Here is a 25,951-nt window from a genome sequence, read left to right on the forward strand (position 1 = left end):
ATTACATCTTATTTATATTATCCTTCAGTTCCATTAGGGATTACACAGTTTTTGTAGATCAGCCCAGGAACCTAACCACACGTAGATTACGTGGGGTGGGGGGGGATATTTACAAGATTACAAACTGTTAAAATACAAGTCATTTGTAAGTTAGAAACCACTTACATATGACCAAAGTGGCATTAATAAGTTGAATTTGGAAATATGCTTCCTCTCCCCTGACATTTTAAGGTTGTCTACTCTGAGAATATGTCTTCTTCAAATCGAACATGTTTTTTTAGGTTTTTAGCATATGCAAAAACAAAATCATTTACAACTCTTCTGAAGGTGAATATTATAATCATGAACCGTTAAAATACAACCACCAGTACCACCAAACTAACAGATGAAAAGAATTCTTAGAGAAAAGCCGACGAGGACAACAGGCGTCACAGCAGACTGTTTTCATTAATTGGGGACTTACCAGAACTTCTCGTAACTGTCCCAAAGGCACAGAAAGTTGATTGAGGGCTTTGTCCATGCCAACCTAAAGGCAAAACCAGGTTGGCACAAACACATCACGATAAGGAGTAATAGTGACGTATCTATTTAACGATCAAAGCAGTACCAGATTTAACTTGTTTTTTTTGGCACAACCGTATTTTGCTACATAACTAGCTAAACAACAGAAGTGTTATTTGGCCATTAATGTTGTTCATAGAATATGAAAAAAATCTGTTGAAATACATGAAACTATAAAAATAAGGGAAGTCAGGAGAAACGAAAGTTTCCTTAAGAACAATTTGCCTTTAGATGACATTTTAAATGAATGTGAAAAATTTTCACAGAAGGTGAACAGTTCTCTGTCTGTAATTGATGATACTCAGCCAGCTGATGTGAAAGTCTGACGGGCTACGTCTCTCTTAAACATTATTATAAGCCTTGAGAAAAATAGAAATTAAACAGAAGTAAAATTTTCTAGGTTTTTAATCCTATTGGGATATTTATCTTAGTGGTATATTTCCCGAAAGCAAATGTGCATCATTAATTTTAATGCTTCTTGAAATTCCCACGGAGCTGCAACTTTCTGTGCTTCTCTGGACAAACAGATTTAAAACAAAATGAAGCATCAACAAGGAGACTTTTCTGCCAAGGAACAAAATTCAACATTTCTAAACGGCTTTTACAAACAATTGATAAGCTCACTGCAAATCATTCTTATATTTTTATAAAACCAAACTTTTTAAATATCAATATTGGCCAATGTTCCCTCAACCTAGCTCTGGCTAACAGATATACCTGGGAGTAAATTAAACATTGTAAGAGTGGTGGACATTTGCTCCTACAAATTAGTCTAAATCAAGGAAGACTTCAGGGTAATCGCTTAGCAACTAATAAAACAACCCCTTGGGTATTATTATCCTTTACTTTTCACTGTTGACTAATGAATTTGAAACATAATCAAACTAGAGCAACCTTAAATGAATAAAAACTAAAACAAAAAAATGTATTCCAAAAAGTTTAGTTCTTTTATTAATGAAATTGGTAATTTCTTCAAGTTTCTGGTGGGGTTGGTGGGGTAATCAACTGAAAGGTTTCTAAAAACTCTGCCCTTTTAATAAATATGAAGGAGAGAGAAAGTGTGTGTGTGTGTGTGTAGGACTTGTGAATTTCAGGTTTACCAAGTTTGTGGAAAGGTTGACAAAATCTGCATAATCCTTGTTGATGAGCTCGACCATGGCTATTTTAAGAAGTTTATAGTAGAGTTCCAGATCTCCTCTTAGTTCCTCCAGCTGGACACGCTTCCTACAGTCAGACACAAAGTGATCGACGTTGAAATCTTCCTGAAAATCAAACCAGAAAGAAAAAATGATTGCACTGATACCACATTTTACATAGAAAAATAAGATCAGACAAAGAATAAGAGGCCGTATTACTGCAGGGGAACACACACAGGACATCAGGGGGTCTGCTCACTTCCTAAGATTATGGGAAAGGGGGCCCCTCACCAAGACCATTCTCTCCTGTTGTCTAACTCTAAAGGCATTTTATTTCTTTTAATTATACATTTCAGAGGCTCTTCTCAAAATAGAAACAGCTTTTTCTTCTTAATTTTAACACAGCGATTCACATCCTTCCAGACTTTGTTTTGGTCTCTTTACTTTTTTTTTTTTTTAAGATTTTATTTATTTGAGAGAGAGACAGAGAAAACAAGTGGGAGGAGGGGCAGAGGGAGAAGCCAGCTCTCTGCTGAGCTGGGAGCCTGATGCCAGGGTTCATTCCAAGACCCTGAAATCAAGATCTCAACCGAAGGCAGACGCTTAACTGACTGAGCCACCCAGGTGCCATAGTCTTTCTCTTTAAAATATAAATTACTTTTGGGGTGCCTGGCTGGTTCAGTGGTTATGGGTTCAAGCCCACATTGGGCTTTCTGCTCAGCAGGGAGCCTGCTTCCCTGTCTCTCTCTCTGCCTGCCTCTCTGCCTACTTGTGATCTCTGTCTAATAAATAAATAATTTTTAAAAAAATAAAATATCAATTACTTTTTAAAGAAACTGACATATAATGGACACATGTTAGTTTCAGGCGTACAACATAAAAATTCCATATTTTTATCTGTTGTGAAATGATCACCCTAAGACTAGTTAACATCCATCACCAAACATACACATTTTTTTCTTGTGCTAAGAACTATTAAGCTTTAGCAACTTTAAATATATAATAATATACGGCACCTGGGTAGCTCAGTGAGTTAAGGCCTCTGCCTTCGGCTCAGGTCATGATTCCAGAGACCTTGGATCGAGCCCCACATCAGGTTCTCTCCTCAGCAGGGAGCCTGTTTCCTCCTCTCTCTCTGCCTGCCTCTCTTCCTACTTGTGATCTCTGTCAAATAAATAAATAAAATCTTAAAAAAAATATATATATATATAGATACATATATATATATATATATATTATACTATGCAGCCATCAAAAGAAATGAAATCTTGCCATGTGCAATGACGTGGATGGAACTAGAAGGTATGCTGAGTGAAATAATCAGAGAAAGACAATTATCATACAATCTCCCTGATATGAGGAATTTGAGAGGCAAAGTGGGGGGTGTGGGGGTAGGGAAGGAAAAATGAAACAAGATTGGATTCGGAGGGGGGCACCTGGGTGGCTCAGTGGGTTAAAGCCTCTCAGGTCATGATCACAGGGTCCTGGAATCGAGGCCACATCGGGCTCTCTGCTCAACGGGGATCCTGCTTCCTCCTCTCTCTCTGCCTGCCTCTCTGCCTACTTGTGATTTCTGTCTGTCCAATAAATAAATTAAATCTTAAAAAAAATATTGGATTGGGAGGGAGACAAACCATAAGAGACTCTTAATCTCACAAAACAAACTGAGGGTTGCTGGAGGGAGGGGTGTATGGAGAGGGTCGTGGGGTTGTGGACATTGGGGAAGGTATGTACTACGGTGAGTGCTGGGAAGTGTGTAAGCCTGACAATTCACAGACCTGTAACCCTGGGGCTAATAATACATATTTCTAATAAAAAATAATAAAATTAATATACAATAATACACAGTATTATTTACTACAGTCACTATGATGTACATTACATCCCCAAGGCTTATCTTATTAACTGGAAGTTTATACCACTGGACCCCTTCATCTATTTCCTCCACAACCTCGCCTCTGGCAACCACCAATCTGTTCTCTATGACTTCATTTTGTTTTGTTTCTTAGATTCCACATGTGAGGGAGATCATACAGTATTTCTCTTTCTCTGTCTGACTTATTTCACTCAGCACAATATCCTCAAGGTCCATCCATGTTGTTGCAAATGGCAAGACTTCCTTCTTTTTATGGTTAATATTCCATCGTATATACACACATTGTCTTTATCCATTCACCCCATTGGTGGACACTTTAGTTATTTCCAAGTCTTGGTTGTTGTAAATACTGTGATACTCACTACCGTGAGTGTGAGTCTTGCTGGCTGCTTGAGCCAGGTGATCTAGAGTTATACCTGGGTAGCAACTGCAAACCTCGGGGCATCATACGAGCATTCAAGCTCCTTTCCAGGAGATACCAGAAAGCAGAAGCGAGGTAGAGGGACAGCGCAAAGATGGTACCCATCAGCTCCATCTTTGGAGAATACCTTACTAGGCTCCCAGATCCACGTTAAATTAGATGCCTGCCCCTCAGGGCTTTAAGATAAGCAAATGAGCCTCTTTCACAGAAATCTAATCCCATTTCAGTCTGCTGCTTCTGTGCTGAGTTCCAGGGTGGGTCAGTCTACTCGCGGGACTGCTTTAAGAACTGTTTCTCAGTTTGCTATAGCCTTGTGGGTCTCATGGGTGCAAGCTCTGGTGGCTTTCAAAGCTGGATGTTTTGGGGTCTTGTCTCTTAGATGTACGTCTTGGAAGTTGGGGTGCCAGAAGTGGGGCTCAAACCCTTTGCTCCTCAGGGAGAAGCCTGGGGTTTTGAGTACCCTCCCAATCCCAGGTCGCTGTACCAGGGGTGGGGTTTATGGCAAGACTGATTCTTACTTCAACATAGGTTTTTTTCCTTACTCACCTAATTTGTAGGAGTCACTCAGCTAGTTGTAGGGTTTTTTCCACAGGAAATTTTTCCATATGGAGCTATAGATTCAGTGTGTATTTCATAGAAGAGATGAGATCAAGATCCTCCCATGCCACCATCTTGAATGGAAACCCCAGACCTTATCTATGTATGTTTGTACACACACACACACACACACACACACACACACAAATATTCATGCTCTTCTAAACTATTTCCCATCTAGGGGCACCTGGGTGGCTCAGTGGGTTAAGCCTCTGCCTTCGGCTCAGGTCATATCTCAGGGTCCTGAGATCAAGCCTCACATCAGGCTCTCTGCTCAGCCGGAGCCTACTTTCCCCCCTCTCTCTGCCTGTCTCTCTGCCTCCTTGTGACCTCTCTCTCTCTCTGTCAAATAAATAAATAAAATCTTAAAAAAAGAATAAAAAAATAAAAAATAAAAACCCATTCTATTAAAAAAATTTCCCATCTAAAAATATAACTTGAATGTCTTTACATAAAACACATACATTTCTATTAATATTTTATGTGCATGCTGAGTGTCCCATTGAACAGATGTTCCAAATCTTTCATAACCTATTTCCAAGTATTGGTCTCACAGGATTAGCTATCCAGTGTTTCCCCTCTACAATACTGTGATATCCCGGTAGGCTTATATGCTTAGAGGCAATAAATTACTATCTAATTCCCCTGTGACTCTGCTACTCCATGACCTGTTTAGTCAGCAAGAATCAAATGTGATGGGGCACCTGGGTGGCTCAGTGGATTAAGCCGCTGCCTTTGGCTCAGGTCATGATCTCAGGGTCCTGGGATCAGGTCCCGCATCGAGCTCTCTGCTCGGCAGGGAGCTTGCTTCCCTCTCTCTCTCTCTCTCTGGCTGCCTGTCTACTTGTGATTTCTCTCTGTCAAATAAATAAATCTTAAAAAAAAAAAAAAGAATCAAATGTGATGATTCCCAAACTAGTTAAGGACACCTACACTTACTTTTCATTAAACACTATGTAAACCAACAAAATATGACTGCAAAAAAAATCACTGTTCTTTTGAAAACTAACACAGCTACTTTGGAAAGATTTGATACAAAGAAATCAATAAGAAAATTTTTGCTAAGTTAGGTATGGGTGAGATGACCAAGTACCAGGCAGGGAGGGAGTGATCACAGGATTCTCACTCAATTCAGTTAAAGAAACTGAAACTGAATGCAAAAAAAGACAACATAGAAAACTTTTTTTAAAGATTCTTTTTATTTATTTGAGACACAGACAGTATGAGCAGGGAAAGGGGCAATGGGAGGAGATTCCCTGCTGAACAGGGGGCCCAATGTGGGACTCCATCCCAGGACCCCGAGGTCATGACCTGAACCGAAGGTAGATGCCTAACCTATTGAGCGACCCAAGTGCTGTGATAACTCAGAAATCTAATCTGCAGGCCAGTTTCCAGAGAAAAGACCTGGCACTGTTTCAATGGAGAATAAATGTACATATATTTTTTCCAAATAAAATGCTAAAAACTGTATGTACCATTCCCTAAGAGTACTTGTTTAAACTGACTTTTTTAGTTAATCAACCAAAGACTGACCCTGCTAGTGTCGGAGAGAAGGACTTCATACCAAACCGTAATTTCACAGTCATCTACAGAAAGCCACCTGCTCCTTACACTGGTGACCAAATTAGCCTGGACCTTTCTCTCCTGAGACAATTTCAGACCTTACATCATAGTTATGTAGTACATCACGGGAGGGGGTCTTGGTTCATAATCCTGGCCATCCTACGCATCAACTGTATACCTTTAGGTCGATCACTTTCCCTGCCTCAGTTACACATTGTTGAAGTTCTTGAACTTCATGATGGCATTCTAAATTGTATAACTGGGGTGCCTATGTGGTTAAGCATCTGCCTTTGGCTCAGGTCATGATCCCAGTCTCTTGGGTTTGAGTTCCACATCAGGCGCTCTGCTGAGCAAGGAGCCTGCTTCTCCCTCTGTCCCTTCCTCCTGCTCCTGCACTCTCTCACTCTCAAATAAAATCTTAAATAAATAAATAAATAAATAAATCATATAACTTAGCCTCAGTGAACAAATGCTATTAGGTAATATTAGTACTCAACTTACCATTTATGCATTTGTTCTCAGATAAACAAAAGTTGCATAACACATGACTAAATAACTCGGAACATCTGTGAATACTGGGTTAGGCAGCGTTTGCTGTGAAAAGCAAACCCAAACTCACAGTGCCATAATAGAGACCCATTTCACTTAACCAAAAATGGTTTTACTACTTTAGGAATGGTTTTACTTTATAGTGTAGATTCCCCAAGTATTCAAAAAGAAAGTATTTACAACCCATACATTTATGGTCAACTGATTTTTCACAAGGATGCCAAGACCATTTAATGGGGGGGGGGGAACAGTCTTTTCGAGTGCCTACTACTGGGACAAGTGAATATCTACATGCAAAAGAATGAACTTGGAACAGCAACGTCACACATACACAAAAATATAACTCAAAATGGATCAAAGATTTAAATGTAAGAGTCAAAACTGTAACACTCAGAGAAAACAGGTGAAAATCTGTATGACTTTGGATCGGGAAAAGCTTTCTTAGACATGATACACAAAGCAATAAGAAATATTAGATAAGCTGAACTTGATCAAAATAAAAACTTTCGTGTGTCAAAGGACACTACGGAGAACGTGAAAAGACAACCCACAGAATGGGAGAGAGTATCTGCAAATCATTTGTCTGACAAGGATCTAATAACCAGAATATGCAAATATACTCTTAGAACTCAACAACAAAAAAACAAATAACCTAATTTAAAAACAAGCCAAAGACTTTTGAATAGACATTTCTCCAAAGATGATACACAGATGGTCAAGAGCACATGTCGGGATGTTCGACATCCTTAGTCATTGGGGAAATGCGAATCAAAAGCACATGCAGATGCCACGTCACACCCACTAGGACAACTATGGTAAAATAAGAAAAAGAAAAAGAAAAAAAAAGAAGAAGAAAAGTGCTGGCAAGAAGGCGGAGAAGCTGGAACCCTCCTGTATTGTCGGTGAGAATGTAAAACAGTGTGGCTAAGGCAGCAAACAGCTCGGTAGCTCCTCAAGAAGTTACACACGTACAATTACCCAGCAGTTCTACGTCTAGGGGTATGACATCGACAGAACTGACAACAGATGTTCCTGCCACAACCTGTACATGAATGTGCACAGCAGCGCTGCTCGTAACAGCCAAAAGAGTATATACCCAACGTCCATCAACTGATGAATGGATACATAAAATGTGGAAGAGCCTCTTACACAACCATAAAAAGGAATAAACTGTTACATGCTACAACACGAGTGAAGTCTGAAAACATTCTACTCTCAGGTTAAAGGAAGCCAGACACAAAAGGTCACGTGTTATACAATTCCACTGATATGAGATGTTCCAGAAAAGGCAAATCCATAAAAACAGAAAGTAGATTCATGATTGCCAGGGAATAAGGGGAGGGGAGAATTGGAAGTAAGAGGTTTATTTTTCGGGTGATGGAAGCATTCTGGAATTAGACAGAAGTGACGTATGTACCATATAAACAGTAAATATACTAAAAACCAGAGAAGAGTACACTTTAAAATGGCAACTATTATGCTTTGTGAATTATATTTTGATGAAAAATGAAACAACTTAAATATCAACAAGCTAAATGCTAGGATACATTAAAAAAAATCCAAAGTAACACTAATCACAGGAACAATGGCGTAGCTACATGAATTTCAGACAAAGCAGATTTCAGAGAAGGAAAATTATCAGGCATAAAGAGCAGCATTACATAATGATAAAGAAATCGACTGACCAAGAAGACACAATTATCCTTAAGGTATGTGTGCCTGATCAACACAGGTAAGACACAACCTAACAGAACTGCAGGGAGAAATAAACAATTCCATTATCACAGCTGGTGACTTCAACACTTCTTCATCATTAATGGGCCGATCCAGCAGCAGGGCAACAAGGATTTGACAGATGTGGACATTCAGTCCAGACATGGCACACTTAACACCACCATCAATTACCGTACAACAGATGTACACAGACTATTTCGCCCAGTAATAGTGCAACACACATTCTTCTTAAGCTCATATGGAACACTCATCAAGACAGAATAATTCTGGGCCACAAAACACAACAAATTTTTAAAAATAAAAATTATACCAAATATGTTCTCAGACCGCAATGGAATTAAAAATCAGTAACAGAAGATAGTTGAAGAAGTCCAAAATACATGGAGATTAAATGACACACTTCTAAATGACAGGAGACCAGTCTCAACAAAATACAATGTAGCAAAATGTGTGGAATGCTGCTTAAAGGGAAAATACAGTACTGAATGCAAATATTAGAAAAAAAAAAGATTAAAGTCAATAATCTAAGCTTCCATTTTAGGCAACAACAACAAAATCAAATCTAAAGTAAGGAGGGGCTCCTGGGTGGTTCATTTGGTTAATCATCTGCCTTTGGCTCAGGACATGGTCCTAGGGTCCTGGGACAGAGCCCTGCATCAGAGTTTCCTGCTCAGGGAGGCTGCTTCTCCATCTCCCATTCCTCCTGCCTGTATTCCCTCTCTCACTGACTCTCTCTGTGTCGAATAAAATCATTAAAAAAAAAAACCCTAAAGGAAGTAGAAAAAAAATAAAAATTAGAGCAGAAATCAATGTAATTAAAACCAGGAATTTTTTTTTAAATCAATAAACCCCAAGTCTGTTTCTTTGAAAACATCAATAAAACAGATAGACCCTTAGCCAGTCAAACAAAGAAAAAAAGGTAGAAGACATAAATTACTAATATCAGATGAAAGAAGGGAGGGCTACTGCTAACAATCCCAATCACTGTAAATTCAACCAAACATTTATGGAATACTACACAATTCTCTAAAATCTCTTCCAGAAAGTAAAACTAGAAGGAGTACTTCCTAAATCATTCTAGGAGATCATTATTACCCTGACACCAAAACCAATACTACAAGAAAAGAAACTATAAACTAGTATCTCTCATGAACACAGACATAAAAATCTTCAACAAAAATTAGCAAATAAAAGCAAACACTATATTAAAAAATTATACACCAGGGTCATGTAGTATTTATTCCAGGTATGCAACATTAGAAAATGTTCAACATTAGAAAATCAATGTGATTCATCATATCAACAGATAGAAAATCACATGATCATATCAATGAAGGGAAGAAAAAAAACATTTAACAAAATCCACACCTCTTCATTATTAACCCTCAGGAAACTAAGAATAGGAGGACTTCCTCAACTTGATAAAGAATGTTTCCAAAAATCCACAGCTAACATGATATTAATACTGAGAAAATAGAAGACAGGGAATCAAGGCAAGGATGTCCCTCCTACTACTACTATTCAATACTATACTGGAAGGCCAAACTAATGAAATAAGGTAAGAAAAGGAAACAAAAGGTATACAACCTGGGAAAGAATAAAACTTTGTTCACAGATGACATGACTGTCTACAGAAAATACAAAGACTTCACACCCCACACCCTCCTGAAACTAGTCAAGTGATTATAGCAAGTCTACACAATACACAGTTAAAATACAGAAGTCAATTGCTTTCCAATGATGTATCAGACAAAGGGCCAGTATTCAAAATTTATAAAGAATTTATCAAACTCAACATCCAAAAAACAAAAAAATCCAGTCAAGAAATGGACAGAAGACATGAACAGACCAAAGAAGGCATCCAAATGGCCAACAGACACATGAAAAAGGGCTCCACATCACTCAGCATCAGGGAAATACAAATCAAAACCACAATGAGACACCACCTTACATCAGTCAAAATGGCTAAAATTAACAAGTCAGGAAACAACAGATGTTGGCGAAGATGTGTAGAAAGGGGAATCCTCCTACACTGTTGGTGAGAATGCAACTCTGGAAAACAGTATGGAGGCTCCTCAAAAAGTTAAAAATGTAACAACCCAACGACTTAGCAATTGCCCTATTAGATGTTTATCCAAAGTACACAAAGTGATTTGAAGGGGCAAAAGCACCCAGATGTTTATAGTCAAACTATTGAAAGAGCCCAGATGTCCATCAACAGATGAATGGATAAAGAAGATGTGGTATACATACACACACACACACACACACACACACATTACTCAGCCATCAAAAAGAACAAAATCTTGCCATTTGCAAGGACATGGATGGAACTAGAGGAAGACAAATACCATATAGTTTCAGTCACATGTGAACTTAAGAAACAACAGATGAATATAGGAGAAGGGAAGGAAAAATAGAAACAGACAGGGAGGCAAATCACAAGAGACTTAACTACAGGAAACAAACTGAGGGTTACTGGAGAGGGAAAATTTGGGGTAACTGCGTGAGGGGTATTAAGGAGGGCACTTGTTGGGATGAGCTCTGGGTGTTGTATGCAACCAATGAATCACGAAATTCTAACCATGAAACTAAAAGTACACTGTATGTTAACGAGATTGAATTTTAATTAAAAAATTTAAAAAGTCAATTGCTTTCGTATATACCAGCAATGTACAAGTGGAATTTGAAGTTAAAAACACAAGACCATTTACATTAGCATACCAAAAAAATTAATACTTAGGTGCAAATCTAACAAAATATGCACAAGATCTATATGAGAAAAAGTATAAAATTCTGATGAAAGATAACAAGCAAGGTAAGATGTGAAGTGGAAAGAAAGTCCACAATCGTGGGTAAGAACACTCAATACTGTTAAGAGGTCAGTTCTTCCCAAACTGATCGACAGACTCAATGCAATCCCAATCAAAATGCCAGGAAGTTATTCTGTGCATACCAACATGTTGACTCTAAAATTTGGATGGAAAACTGGAAAACCAAGAGTCCCAGAGTAGTCAACAAAATATTAAATAGCGGGGAAAAAAGGAAATTGAGGATTGCCACCACCCAATCTCAAGACTTACTATTAAAGCTATAGTGATTAAGACAGAAGGTGCCTGGCAAAAGAGACAGGTGCTTGGAACAGAGTGGAGAGCCCAGAACAACATCCACACACACAGGCAAAAGCAACTCAATGGCAAGGACAGTCTTCAACAAATGGAACCGAACAATGGGACATTGATAAGAAAAAACAAACAAATGAAAAGAATAAAAACAAACTTTTCACACCTTTCACAAAACCTAAACGTAAAATGCAAAACTTCTTAAAGATGACATAAGAAAAAATGTAGGGATCCTTGGATTTGGCAATGACTTTTCAGATATAAAACCAAAAGCATGATCTACGAAAGAAAAAAATTGATGAGAGGGACTTTGTTAAAATTAAACTTCTCTGTAAAAGACACTGTTAAGAGAATGAAAAGACGGGACAACTGGGTGGCTCAGTTGGTTAAGCAGCTGCCTTTGGTTCAGGTCACGATCCCAGCGTCCTGGGATCGAGTCCCACATTGGGATCCTTGCTCCGCAGGGATCCTGCTTCACCCTCTGACTCTGCCTTCCACTCTGTCTGCCTGTGCTCACTCTCGCTCGCTCTTTCTCTGACAAATAAATAAATAAAATCTTTAAAAAAAAAGAGAGAGAGAGATGAAAAGACCAGTCACAGAGTAGAGAAAATATCTGCAAAACACAGCCATGGTAAAGGACTTAAAATAAGAAATATAATATAAAGATGTCTTAGTAGCAACAAGAAATCAAACCTAATTTAAAAATGTGAAAAGAGCGGTGGCTGGGAACCCCAGTCAGTTAAGCATCTGCCTTTAGCTCAGGTCCTGGGACTGAAATCCACACTGGGCTCCCGGCTCAGCGAGGAGCCTGCTTTTTTCCCTCTCCTGCTGCCTGCTGCTACCTCTCCGTATGCTTGTGCTGTTAATAAATAAATAGAATCTTTAAAAACGAAAAAAAAAAAAGGATCTGAAAAGATGCTCAACTTTGTATGTCATTAAGAAATTGCAAATTTAAACAAGGTACTATTACATATCACGTAGAATATAAAAAATCCAAAGCACTAGTAATACCAAATGCTAGCAAGGATGTGGGACAACCAAACTCTCATTCACTGTTTGGTCAGAATGCAAAATGGGAGGCACTGTGTGAGACAGCTTGGCAGTTTCTCACAGAACTAAACACATTCTCACTATAAGATCAGTAATTGTGCTCCTTTGTATTTACCCAAAAGAGCTTAAAACTAGTGTCCACACAAAAACCTGCACACGGATATTTACAGCAGCTTTATTCTCTGAAGTGCCAAAACTTGGAAGCAATCCAATCTCCTTCAGTAGGTGAACAGGTACACTGTGCCACACCCACACAACGGATTATTCGACAATTAAAAGATGAATTATTAAGCCACAAGACTTCGAAGAACCTTAAATGCATATTGCTAAGTGAAGAACCAGTCTCAAAGGCTAAATACTATATGATTCCAACTCTATGGCATTCTGGAAAAGGTAAAAATTAACCAACATTTTTATTTTTATTTATTGTTTAGGTCATCTCTATACCCAATGTGGTGGCTAGAACTCACAACCCTGAGATCAAGAGTCAGATGCCCTAGCAACTAAGCCAGCCAGGTGCCTCTAAAAAGGTAAAACTCTAGACAGTAAAAAGATCCCAGGCTGAGGGGTGAGCAAGGAGGGTGCAGAGAGAGGAGAAGAAACAAATAGATGAGGTACAGGGTTTTTCAAGGCAATGAAACTAGGCTGTAAGATACCAACAGTAGGTAAATAACATTATACATTTGTCAAGACCCACAGAACTATAGAAAGAGGAGTGAACCCTAATGTAAACCATGGATTTTAATTAATACTGTATCAATGCTGGTTCATCAGTTGTAACACATGCACCACAACAATGTAATACATTAATAATAGGAGATAGTGAAGTTAGAAGAAAAATATCTTCTCTTTGTACTCAGGGGCATTTCCTATCTGAACCCAGTTAAAGTACAAATCCCCCAAAAGGCCAGAAGTTGGGAGATCACAAGAGGTGTTGGAACACAGGAAAATAAATGAGCAAACCAGACAAGCTGCAGGTAATTAAGAACCATTAACCATGAGAGAAGCAGTGACATCACTCAAAATTAAAACCAAGTAGAGTTTAAAAGTTTAGCTACTTTACTAACTAGCTGCAATCAGGGATGGCAAACAAAGACTAATTCAAAGTAACCTGGGAATTAATCATTTAAAACTTACCAATAATCTGAAATTAGTAGCTTTAATGCTATGAAAATTACATGGAATTTGGAAAGATTGAAGTTCTCTAAGCTGCCAAGAAGTAAAACACTCCTTCCCAGATACATGGACTTATAAAATCACTATATACTATCTCCACGAGAAGCAGAATCCCCCAGAACCATCACTCTGTAATGATGAGAAGTACTAAGAGGGCATATGAAATTTATGAAACATGTCCCATTTCATCGAGACAAAAAACCAAAATAGTTAAGCACTAATCTGCACACTACATAGGGGTTGAAAGACATAGAAAGTTTGTGTGAGCTCACGTATGTGTGTGTTTCCAACCATTCTTGAAAACAATGGACAACAGAGATGAATAAATGTCCCTGTATATCCCATAAATATTCCTCAAATATTTATCATGCAACTCCAGCTCTGCTCTAAGACCTGGGGACACAGTCAGGAAAAGAAAAGACAAGGTCTCTGCTTTTAAGGAGCAGATATTCTAATGCAGAAATGAGAAAATAAATATGTAAACAAACATTATATTAATGAACAGTGATCAAATAGTGATTAATGAATAGTGATCACAGCTAAAAAGAAAACAGGACACAGTAAAGGTTGAGTGACAAATGGGATGTATTTTAACTTGGATGAACCAGGAAATATAGAACAATGAGTTGAGATCCAAATGACACAAAAGAGCTAGCCACCGGAAGTGTGGGAAGAGTGTTCCCGCCCAAGGTATCAGCATGTATACAAAAATGTCCTTGGAGCTCTTCCCTCCAGCCCCTGCTCTCAAATCTCTGACCCAGCTAGGTGGGGACATAATCTAGGACTTGTGTCTCCCAAAACTCATTCTAAATCTTTGTTCGGTGACTAAATTATTCAAGCTTGAGAAATTAAAAACATATGCTAACAAGATCTTCCCACCATCTACAGAGAGATCATCTTAAAAGCATCATGAAATAGTAACACTAAAATTCTAAAAAACTTCTGTTCTAACATTTTAATCAATTTTATATCAAACTCCTTTCTTGAATTTATATACCCATTTGACATATTTATGAAGAGACAAAAAAAAAAAAACAACAAACCCTACATTCCGTAAATGTATTTATCCATCTAACAAATATTTGAGTACCTAATTACACTCTGTTCCAGCTGATTTCTTCTCTTTATCTCTTTTTTCCCCTCAATTTAACACCAATCATAATCTATGTAGGCTTTTAGTTCGCTTTTCAAAATTAATTTCTTGAGCTATTTAAAGGAATTATCCAGTGCTAGAGTTCTCAACACTGGTCACACATTAGAATCACTTAAGAAACTTTTTTTTTTTTAAGATTTTATTTATTTATTTGACACAGAGAGAGAGATCACAAGTAGGCAGAGAGGGAGGGAATCATGCTCCATGCTGAGCAGAGTGTCCCATGCAGGGCTCGACCCCAGGACCCTGAGACCATGACCTGAGCTGAAGGCAGAAGCTTAAACCTCTGAGCCACTAAGGCACCCCCTCACCTGAGGAACTTAAAAACAAAAAGCCCAAAGGGCACCTGGCTTGTTCAGTCACTGGAGCGTGCAGGTCTTGATCTCAGGGTTGTGAGTTCAAGTCCCATGTTGGGTATAGAGATTACTTAAAAAAAAAAAAAAAGAAAGAAAGAGCCCAAGCCCCAGTTTGTGATTAATTTGTTTAAATGTTTCAAGAAATTTGATGCTAAATGTTGTAAGACTAGTTAAATAACAAAAAGATATATTTACATAATACTTCTTGCTCTCAAATTTTGAACAAAGAACTTACTAATAATCAATAACTTAGTAGGCCAACATTTTATTTAAATAAGTTTTATGGTACTACAAAGAGTGAATTAGAAAATCAAAAGCAAGGAGAAATGGGCATGATGTGAACATGGGGAAGCAAGAGAAAGCAAGAAACTATGTGACCAGGAAGCGAATGCTTAGCTCTGAGATCCTTCTCTGAGAGAAGGACAGATTAAAACCTAAAAAGAAAGAAAAGAAGGATCCCATGCACTCAAGGAAAGAGAAGTCCCCCAACATCCCTCCTGCTTTTTCCAATATAAACACACAGCTGGGCCGACTTACCACATCCTGGTTGGTACCGACTTTATCAACTTTTCTATTTAAGCCAAACTTGACCGGTCAATGATGGATGGGCTGTGTGCCAAGTTTACCAGTTGTACAACTGACTGTGTAATGGCTGAAACTGAGAAACCGGGGTGAAAGTATCAAGAGGCTCTAAGGATTGCGAAAGAGCCAAGATTCAAATGATTACCACGTACACACAAGACAAACTATGCAGATGACTGCTCAGTATGGAAGTACTTCAGAGTGTTACACTGTGGCATCAGCTGACCCAGACCCAGAAGATTGCTGGAGTTCCCATCATGGACATCTCTAACCATATAGACGACACTGAGCAAATGCCAGATGATGATGGAGCCCCTCACTCCTATGTCTTAATAGAGTTCCTCAGCTCTCCTTTACCAACTTTTCCTGTTGCCAGTTCATACAAGCAATTCTCCTTACCCAGTTCCTCTGTTCTGAGCTATGGCTAAAGACACTCACTTTTTTATGTTTTGAAACTGATTATCTTGTACCATTTTACTTTTTGTTGCATCTTTTTATAAATCAGATGACCGCTCACAAGACAAAAAAAAAAAAAAAAAGGAATGGAAAGGAAAGATCAAAAGGGAGGACAACAACAACAAGAAAACAGTTCTTTTTTGCCGGGAACCCTTCTTACAAGTGCCAATCAGATAAACTTTATCTGATGTTACATCGTCACAACTCCTCTATCATCAGGGAAAGTAGTTCACATAAGAAAATTTCTCTATAAAATGAGTTCCAGGCTTACATTCCATATTTGGCTAATTAGAATTTCATTACGATGTCTGTCTCACACTGATGCGGAAGAGAATGGAATCTTGTCATCAAGACGTGACATCGAACTAAGAACCCACAGGGTAAGCACTCAGATCCTGTGATATGAAGTCGGCTGCTGGGGATGGGCGACCCTGGGCAACAGTGGCTGACCTGTGGGCCTGCGGCTATCTGCCGTCTGTCACTCTTCCCTCTTCCTCCTCTGTCAGCTGCTATCTCCAGCTGCTGTCAACAAAGTCCACCTCAAACAGCCATCACTTCCCTCTGGTCCCATTTACCATAGCTAAGCTCCAGGCCAGGCATCCAGATCACCAGCCCTGTGGGAACTTCTTCTAAGGTAAGAGGTGGCCCTATTGGTGAAATGCAGGTGCCAAGGCATGCGGACATTGTGCCATCTTCTGCGCTATTCTTAATGTTCTGATTGTCCCACTTCCCTCAGTTCCCACCTGTGGCCTCTGGAAAGGAACATATTACAGTAGGATTTCCAAGGACTGATGCGTGGGGGTCAGGAGATCTGGCCTGTGATTGGCCCCAACTAGCTGTGTGGCTTTAAAGGAAGTCATCACACCTCAGGCCTCAGTTTCCTTATCTGCAAGCCAGGATGGACTAGAGTCTTTTCAGAGGAGCCGGCAAAGATCACATAGATAAGCACCACCTCATTATACTAACAAGCAAACAGAAGGCCGGAGGCGAGTGATTTGCCCCAAGTCAGACATAAGCAGGCAGAGAGCAGAGCCGAGGATGGGACCCACATCTGCAGGTCACAGCTAATCAGCCAGCACAGTACAAACAGATCTGAGCAGCTGCTCATTCTTCCCCTTTTCCGTTTTGTCCATCAGAATGCATGCTCCCTGCAAACAAGGACACACAGGACCTGCTTCCTGCCTCAAAATTCCCAGTTCACCCAATTAGAACAGGGAGGAGACTCAAGGACTTACCCCCCCACCCCCACACACGGTTCTTTTACCTATGGAACATGAGGGTACATACATTCACTGTCCAGAGGGCTCCTGCCTTCACTTCTCATGGAAAAGGTCATCATGTGCCTACCCGGGGTGCCAACGAAGCCACAGGTTCCAGAGAGGAACTGACACAGAGAAGTTCAAAGGAGGCAGATGGCTCATTGCAGAAACAAACTGTCTACCAAGGAAAACTACCCCATGGGGTACTGATTCTCTTTGAAATACGTTCGAGTGCGTGGGAAAATGGTTTTTCAAGAGCTGGTGGACTGACCAGTCACCTGGTACATACAAGATCACATCCGCATTCTGACAAGAGTGGCTCGCCTGCAGTGTAGACCAGGGGCCAGAAAGACAAGGAAGGCACATGGAGACTGGGTGAGAAGCTTCTACGGTGTGATGGCAAGGGCGCACTGCAAAGGTACGAGAAGAGATGGAAAGAAGTATATGGACTCAAGAGGTTTAGTAAGCGAAATCCACAGGACTTGGTGTAACAGACTAGATTTTGGAAAGGTGACAGAGTAGGAGTTGACTTCTGGTTTCCCGACTCCAGGCTAAACGGATGAAGTGTTTACCGAGAGAGGCAATAGAATAAGAAAGGTGGTTTTCCGTGGAGGAGGTGCTCATGAATTCCGTCTTGAGCCTGATGAGTCTGAGGGGCCACAGACACATCCGAGAAGAAAGGTCAGCAAGTCCGATACACAGAACTGGTGCTCAGGAAGCGTGTGGACCAGAGACAGGAATCTGCCTTACCTGCTGATAGGTGGTCATGAAGCTGCACAAAAGGTCATCTAGGAAAAGAAAGGAACACGGGGCTGAGCCCATAATTAGCATTCAGTGGCTACCAGGAGCATGACTCTGCACAGGAGACACATCAGAGAGGTAGAAGAAAGACAGAAAGCAATGCAGAGCATTTGGTCTACTGCGATGTCGAGTAAGGAGACAGAGAAAGGTCAGGTGCGCTGACTTAGAAACAGTTTTGGTAAGAACTCTTTAGTGGAACGACAGGGCCTGAAGGGTGGAAGGTGGGAAAGTCAAGTCAACCCCTGAGCACTGGCTGTGATGCGCGACAGTGACAGGGCAATACCTAGAGGTGGGGCAGTCAAGTGGGAGAGGATCAAACAGGAGCGCGTGATGGGAAGGAGTGCAGGGGAGAGGATCCTTGCAGGCTCCTGGAAGGGCGGGAGGGCATGGACTCCGAGCCAGAGTGGAGACTGAACCCGAGGAGGAAGGAGAGCCCCTCCCCGTACCAGGCGAGGAGGAGAAGGGGACAAATACAAGAATGGGATCATGGTCAGCAGGATGGAAGAGGTCCCGTGGGATGGCTGCTAATTTTTCTGTACGACTGGAGATGAAAGAGGAAGGCTACTTGTGATGTCAATAGCACACCCATGTAAATGGTCTAATTTATCTGTTATGCCACTTTCTCCCCCTACTACCAATACCTTATGTCCTGCTCATCTATTAGTTGGCTGTCAACCCAAAGGATTTTTGGATTTCTAAGCCGACAAAGTATGATGTTGCCAGTGCCTCTGCCCCAGGTGACCCTTCCCCATCTGCCATTCCTGCACTTTGATCACCTACCTCTTTTGCATACCTTTCCCCTTCTATTTCTTATTAGATCTCATAAACATGACTTTTTAAGTAGTCTCCTGCCACCAGTCAGCTCGAACTCAACAGATATGACCATGCAACTTCCTGCTGTAAACCTGACTGCAGCTCTACCATGAAGACTGCATCAACGTGGACCCCTCAATGTATGCAGTGTCCAAGGTGCAACCCGCAGCCCCACCCCATCTCCCTTTCTACCATCCCAGTCTCATTCCAAAATGTGCCAAACAAGACACCTATGTAGAAATACAACCCCGACAGCAAGCTCTCCGCTCATTTCTGCCTCGGAACTGTAACTTAACAAAACATCTCTCTGATGGAAACAGAAATTGCAAATAACCTTTATCTCCAGCTCCCACATAGAAGATCAATACCACTTTACACAGAACAGCTGTTCCATGTATTTTCCTTCTATGTATGAAGGGGTCATGTTCATTAACACTACAAATTGTACATTATATTCAGAAATTTCAGAGCTTTGAAAGAATATGGAATTGCTGGCATTCTAGCCACTTTCCCAGTTTGCTCTCTTCCTACCTCTAAGTCCTACTTTAGAACTGCTATTTTGAGATTTCTATTTTCCGAAGCTGCTTTGACCAAAGGCATTCTGTCAGCTCAGAGTGAGAAAGATGGCAGGGCTAGGAAGTGTTAGAAAATGCTAGTGTTAGGCCCAAAGAAAGCCTGACGAAGTCCAAAGACAGACAAGCTAAAGAGAATTCCGTGCTTTGAGATTCTTTAAGTCTATGTGTGTGCCTTTTCTTCTTCCAATGACCTCTCTCCTCATCACGTGTCCTTCATTAACAAAAGGTTTCTGGATCAGAGAATTCACTCTGTGCTCTCCTTCAGACACTCCATTCACTTTACACCTTTTATTACAGTGGCTTAACATCACCATACAAGAACAAGAGTACAATATACCTTCGTCTAGACATCCCTACATATTAAAAATGATATGGCCACACCGCAGAGGATCCAGACATAAGGACTTTTAAAGCCAGAGTTTGGGAGATGTGATCTGAATGCAAGTATCAAAAAGGAACTAGCTGGTTAACCCAAAAAAGAAAAAAACATATTATGACTTGAAGCCATAAAAAAGTAAGAAATTCAAACTCTTCAGAATTTTAGGTACCTACAGAGCCAAAACTTTTTAACACTGAAACCAGCTACTAAATCCCAATCCTTAGAAATTAAACATATACGTTTTGATAGTTTAAGTACAGACCCAGAGGGATACAGAAAACAGATAAAGCTCCTCCTGGCTCTGATTCAAACCTTGGGACATTTTCAAGGCTATGTCTGATGAACCTTTCCTGTCAGTAAAGTCTTTTCAGTTTAAATTTCTATTCTGTAAGTTTATGTCCTACAGTTATATGCTGCCAGCTTCAGGCTGACTTCACCAAGAGAAGTAGGGAAACATTAGAAAAGGAGCTTGGTATGCTTTGTAGTACTGGACCAGAACCAGTAAGGACAGTACAGTCTTTCAGATTTCTCATTCTGAGCTTAAGACAAAAGTCAGGCATAAACGTTAGCTTAAGTGCCTTTTTGACCCGATTCCTGGTAAGTACGTGTGTTCAGAGATGTGTTCAACGCACAGACGCTGAGCTTCTAGGCACAAGGCACTGGGAGGCTTCTGTCAGGCTGGGGGAGCGGCGGTCTGACTGTGCCGCACGGTACCAGAGGCGGGTCCTACGGGTCCGGGGCTTTTATGTTTAGCTCAAAACCACTTGCCCTGAACTTTCAGGCCTTTTCATTCAATGTGCACGATTTCACAGGAGTGCTTTCTCCAGGTTGCACCTAGCCCACCCGAGGCCAAGAGACTCACTGCGAAGTGCAGTGAGGTCCCTGCCGAGGACCCGTCCGGGGCGGGGACGGCCCAGGAAGCCCACAGGAGAAGCCCGAGGAGAGGCCCCGGAGGGCCAAGAAGGGCAGGCCACCCACGTCCCAGCTCCGGGGAGCAGAGCCCAGGCGCGCACCTTCATGAACACGTCCTTGTCGAAGCAGAGCCTGTCCGGCCCCTTGGGCAGGTTCATCCTACTTCTCTCCATCCCGCCGGCCGCCGCCTCTCAGCACCGACACTCGAGCGAGGAGGAAAGGTAGGAGGCTGCGCTCCTACCGACGCTACCGGTGAAGCCACGGCGTTTCCACCGAACAGAAGGCACTGCTTCCTCCAACATGGCAGCGTCTGCACCCCGGCCAATGAAAGAGGACTCCGCAGGCCCGCCTCCGCCTGCCTCCGCCAAGAGAGGGGTGCGGACCGCTAACGCCGAGCCAGCAGGTGATGCGGCCCCCATGCGGCGGAGGGCGAACTACAACCTCGAGTAAGTTTCTGCGGAGCAGCCCCTCCGCTGGTGATGCGGCGTGAGCGGGAGAGGGGAGGGCGGGTAGGGTCAGGGGCGCTCCCTCCCCACCTCGCCGTTTCCCTCGGAAAATCGGCCTGCGAGCCTCTTCCAGGACCTTCTCCCGAGATTGTCCCGCGGGAAGCATAGCTGTGGCGCGATGCTGGCCCTTTACTTCTGCGGCCGGTTGTCCAGAGTGGGGGGCGCGTCCCGGTGTCAGGCCTCCGGTCCCCTTGCGCCGCCGCTGCAGCCGCCTGGGCGCAGAGTCCTCTGTGGGAACCCGGCTTCCGCCCTTAGCCCCCGCACCCACCCGCGAGCGTGGCTTCTCCCCCGCCGAGCTTGGCTCCAGTGATCAGTAGGGAGGAAGGTGGTCATCTGGCAGCCTCGGGTCGTCTGGGCAGCTCCCAGCTCCACTTCGGCTCAGCTGCTGGGAGGCCACAAGTTTGGGTTCTCAGAGCTCTTAAAGAATCACCTCGCTACTGGCCAACAAAACGCAGTCCACAAGTAGATGTGGGAGCATGTTTGTGTCCAGTCCGCTCTAGAATGGGCGGAATCGTGTGTTTGGCTAGCGTTGGTTCAATCGCCACACCTGCCCCCCCTCCTCCTGCCGTCCACCCCACATTTATTTTGAGATTTTTCTTTCCTCTTCCCTTGCTCTTCTCCCACTGTCCTCCCCTTTAGTGGGAATGTCATGGTCAAATGATGATTCATTTCTCTTTTTTTTCTCCGTGAGACTCTGACAGCTCAAAGCACAGATCTCACGCGTGCCCTTCAGGCTGCAGCTTTGCTGTAATAGCCCAGGCCTGGGCTGCCCCTGCCAATGCTGTGATCTCCCAGAGATAGCACAAGCAGTCCTTAGAAAGGGATGGGACACAGCAAGACAATGGCTTACAGTGAGTCTTGCATTCGAGTCACTCCAAACGGGAAACTGGTCACTTTTTTTAAAACGTGAGTACAGGGACGCCTGGGTTGCTCAGTTGGTTAAGCAGCTGCCTTTGGCTCAGGTCATGATCCCAGCGTCCTCGGATGGAGTCCCACAAGGGCTCCTTGCTCGGCAGGGAGCCTGCTTCTCCCTCTGCCTCTGCCTGCCATTCTATCTGCCTGTGCTCGCTCTCCCCCTCCTCTGATAAATAAATAAAAAAAAAATCTTTAAAACCTGAGTACAGAATCTGAAACAATACATTCCCTAGCAGTGGGCCTGGCAAGGCCTTGTTGAGGAAAACGTTCCCAGTCAATATCCAGAGACTATGACAGGTAGAATGAGAGCTGGAATCTTATTTGGAGAATCAGAATAAATTGCCAGGGGAACAACTATGAAATTGCATTCTATGCCCTGTTGTGGTCATTTGGATATAGGGAATGAAAGCCTCATTATTTGGTCTTTGTTTGTTTACTCTTATTATGAAAATTCTCAAGCATACACCAAAATGTGTAGAGCAGAAGGATCCCGCCCCTTCCGAGTACTTATCACTCTGCTTCCCCAACTGTTTCATAGGCCCTCCTCCTTCTACTGCCCCCGAAGTGCCTGTATTTTTGTTTTTGGGGAGGGGGGAGGTCTGGAATATATTTTAAAGTAAATCCCAAACATCACATCATTCCCTGCTCCCCAAATACCTTGGTTTACACATCAAAGAAGGAGGAGGAAGAGGTGGAGGAGGGGAAGACTGAGAAGGAGGAGGGATGAAGAAGAGAGATTTCCGCACAGGCCCACTATGCCAGAATCAATAGGTGTAATAAGCTATTCTGATTGGCTCTGAGAGGCATGACTTTTAGCCCAGGGCCACAGTACTAATAAGCGACAAGGGCAAATTCAGGCAGCGCAAACAGCAAGGCCCACACTCATCACCAAGGCACCGAGACGGGGGGCAAGGGTGCCAGACCGATGGAATAAAGTTGTCTGGGAACCCCACCTGCCCTAGAAGTCCAGATGAGCGAGTAGTTGAACTGTTTTTTACCTTCATTGTCATTCCTTTCTGAAATTATTGCCGGCCTTTGGTAAAGACATGAACCTGAGCTTGTGCAGCCTGGGGTACTGATCTTGGGGTTGCTGAAGAGAGTAGGTGCCAACAAAGAATGAAAATCCCTGCTGCCTGTTCTCCTTCCAAGAGTAAGGAGGGAACAGTCAAGAGCCCATACAGTGCACTGCCACTTGGAGCCCTGGCTGTGGCAGTGGCGTGGCCCACCAAAGCCAGGAGCAACAGGCAAGACCCCAGACGCCAAATGCTAATGGAACACCCTGGGGAGGATGAAGGAAAGGCAGAGAGTCAGCGGAAACCTTCCCAAAGTACATTTCCCTCAGTTTCATCTGGGAGCTGCCATTCAGCTGGTACACACCCCTTCAGCCACACAAAGTTTGGTGACTAGCCTCTGGCCAGAACCTGCTGTGTGTCTCCCTACCCTAAACCCTTCCCAAGAAGGCCTCGTGATCCAGGCACTGGGCGTGTAACACTTGACTCTGCAGGGGTCCCCGGGCCAGCTTTTGGTTGGTTAGTTGTCCACGCTGTTAAAGATTTGACTACTGTTACATGTTTGACTCTCGTCTTTGGTGATGGTACCTATTTCATAGGAAATAGAAGCTGGAATCCAGGAAACAGGCTGGAAGATTAAATTAAAAAGTGGATACAAAGCTTCTAATCAGAGCCAGACACAATCGGCGATCAACTATATCCCAGTCTCTCCCCTCTTCTCTGATACGTACTTTCCTTAATGAGGAATGAGACTTTAAGTTGACTTTTTTTTATCTTCAAGTCTCTCTCTCTCTCAATTCCCTAACTTCCCTCTCTTGCCTTCATTTCATCCTAGAACTTGTGCCCACGACTTCTTTTCTAAGTAAATATTAACCCCCTTTGACTCTGGATCTCTGGAAGATTCTCAGTTCCCTATTTTCGCTGGCACTGTGACAGGTCCTCATTTCTCCTTCCCACTCCTCTCTATTTATAGTTTTCACATTTTTTTGGCAGGTTGGCTACAGAACACTCAAAAATTGCAAAGAGAAATATTGTGTTCTGGAAATTCATCTGAGCATTTTTTTCCAATATCGTCCTTATGCTCTTCTGATCCTCTCTTGAACTGTTGGACTAAAGCAGCTGACGCTTCCACCAGCAACCAGAGTCATCCTGTCCACTACTGTGGGAACAGAGGGTTTCCATTTGGAACTGCAGACTGAGCCTAAAGTCTGATGGCCCTTTGGTGCCAGGATAGCAGGTATGGGATGGGTGGGACATGGAGGACAAGCATCATGGTAGAGGTCTCCATTCGACCAGGAAAGCTCACAATGAGCCAACAGGTCCATTTCAACATCTTCTGTATTTTCCTTATAACCTGTTTCATTCCAGAGTGGATTTGAGATCATTTAATTTGATTCTTAAATATTTCCCATTCCAACCGGAAACAGACTCATTCTAGGGGCTCCCAAATTCTGCCTCATCTTCTTAATCAGTTAATCATACCCAAATTGGGTATGATAGTGCCAGAACATTCTTCCATGTGTATTTTATAACAGACTAGTATTTTATTAGTTTTTTTTCAAACTAATAAGAATAAGGGTAACTTTTTTTTTTTTTAAAGCATAGGCAAAATCATGAAAGACATTGAAATGAACCTAAAAGATTATAGTGTCTTCCAAGGGAAAACACGTGTTGTCTCATGTAACCTTCTGGGATGACCAATTCTATGGGATATTCTGTGCCTTTCTTGTCTTTGAGCTATTTTGCAACTCTATAGATTGTACATAATTGATGTGGATGCAGATGATCTTGTCTAGCTATATGTAAATGAATTTTGTCCACTGGAAGTACAGTTGACCCCTTTTCCTTTGGTAGAAGGCAGTTTTGCATCCATTTGCATTCTATTTGCATATCTATTTGCATCTATCAAAGCAAATTCATTTAAGTATTACTGATTGTATATGTGTCTGCCTGGAGATTTTTGCTTGAAATGGTGGTAACATCTTAGTGGTTCCCGAGCTAATGAATGAATTAAACAAAATCCCTTCAGGCATTCATCTCATATTTGTAAAATGGTCCTTATTTAATCTTTTCGAGAAAATGATACACTAGCAAACCATGACAAGATTCTAGTAAATGAGAAGTGCAATGAAATCAAATCGGAATGAATTTTAGAATTACCTTTAATGTGGCCCATGCTATGCCAGAGGCAGAGAATGAATGAGTCTCAAAGCCATGGCTTCTGGCCTCCAGAAGTTACAATAATATGTGTCAACATTGGCATGCCTGAGAAATGCATGTGACTTTCCCATCAGGGTTTCCCCGGGGGTTCATTTAACCTTTCTCTTCCAAGCTACCCTCTCTTGTAGTGATATCAACTGTGCCCTTGGTTTCAGCTCCCATTCCCTAGCCAACATCTCTCCCACTGATACATGACCATCTGTTTCTTTCCTACCCACCAGGCCCATGT

General features: G+C 42.0%; 1 protein-coding gene and 1 pseudogene across 5 annotated transcripts in view; one reads left to right on the forward strand and one right to left on the reverse strand.

Annotated features, from left to right (window-relative positions):
• The window catches only part of LOC309872041 (conserved oligomeric Golgi complex subunit 2-like), a 1,078,599-nt gene extending 1,057,219 nt beyond the window's left edge, over positions 1–21,380 (reverse strand). Inside the window, exons 1-2 of one of the 4 annotated variants that reach the window (XR_014315634.1) lie at positions 21,173–21,301; positions 1,486–1,823 (exon numbers count right to left, since the gene is read on the reverse strand). Coding sequence is in view for 1 of the 4 variants with exons in the window: in XM_082745625.1 (XP_082601751.1) it covers positions 21,173–21,244 (72 nt within the window). In the remaining 3 variants the exon portion in view is untranslated. Of the gene's footprint in view, positions 1–1,485; positions 1,824–2,713; positions 2,763–21,172 lie in introns of those variants that run through there. The other 3 variants (XR_014315635.1, XR_014315633.1, XM_082745625.1) reach the window with 3 other exon arrangements.
• LOC309871948 (rRNA-processing protein FCF1 homolog pseudogene) lies at positions 15,638–16,733 on the forward strand (annotated as a pseudogene). Its single transcript has 2 exons — positions 15,638–16,261; positions 16,712–16,733. The product of its transcript is annotated as an rRNA-processing protein FCF1 homolog pseudogene (transcript).
• Positions 21,381–25,951: the final 4,571 nt, after the last annotated feature.

Source organism: Mustela nivalis, assembly GCF_964662115.1.
Source record: "Mustela nivalis genome assembly, chromosome: 8".
In the NCBI taxonomy this organism is placed as follows: Eukaryota; Metazoa; Chordata; class Mammalia; order Carnivora; family Mustelidae; genus Mustela; species Mustela nivalis.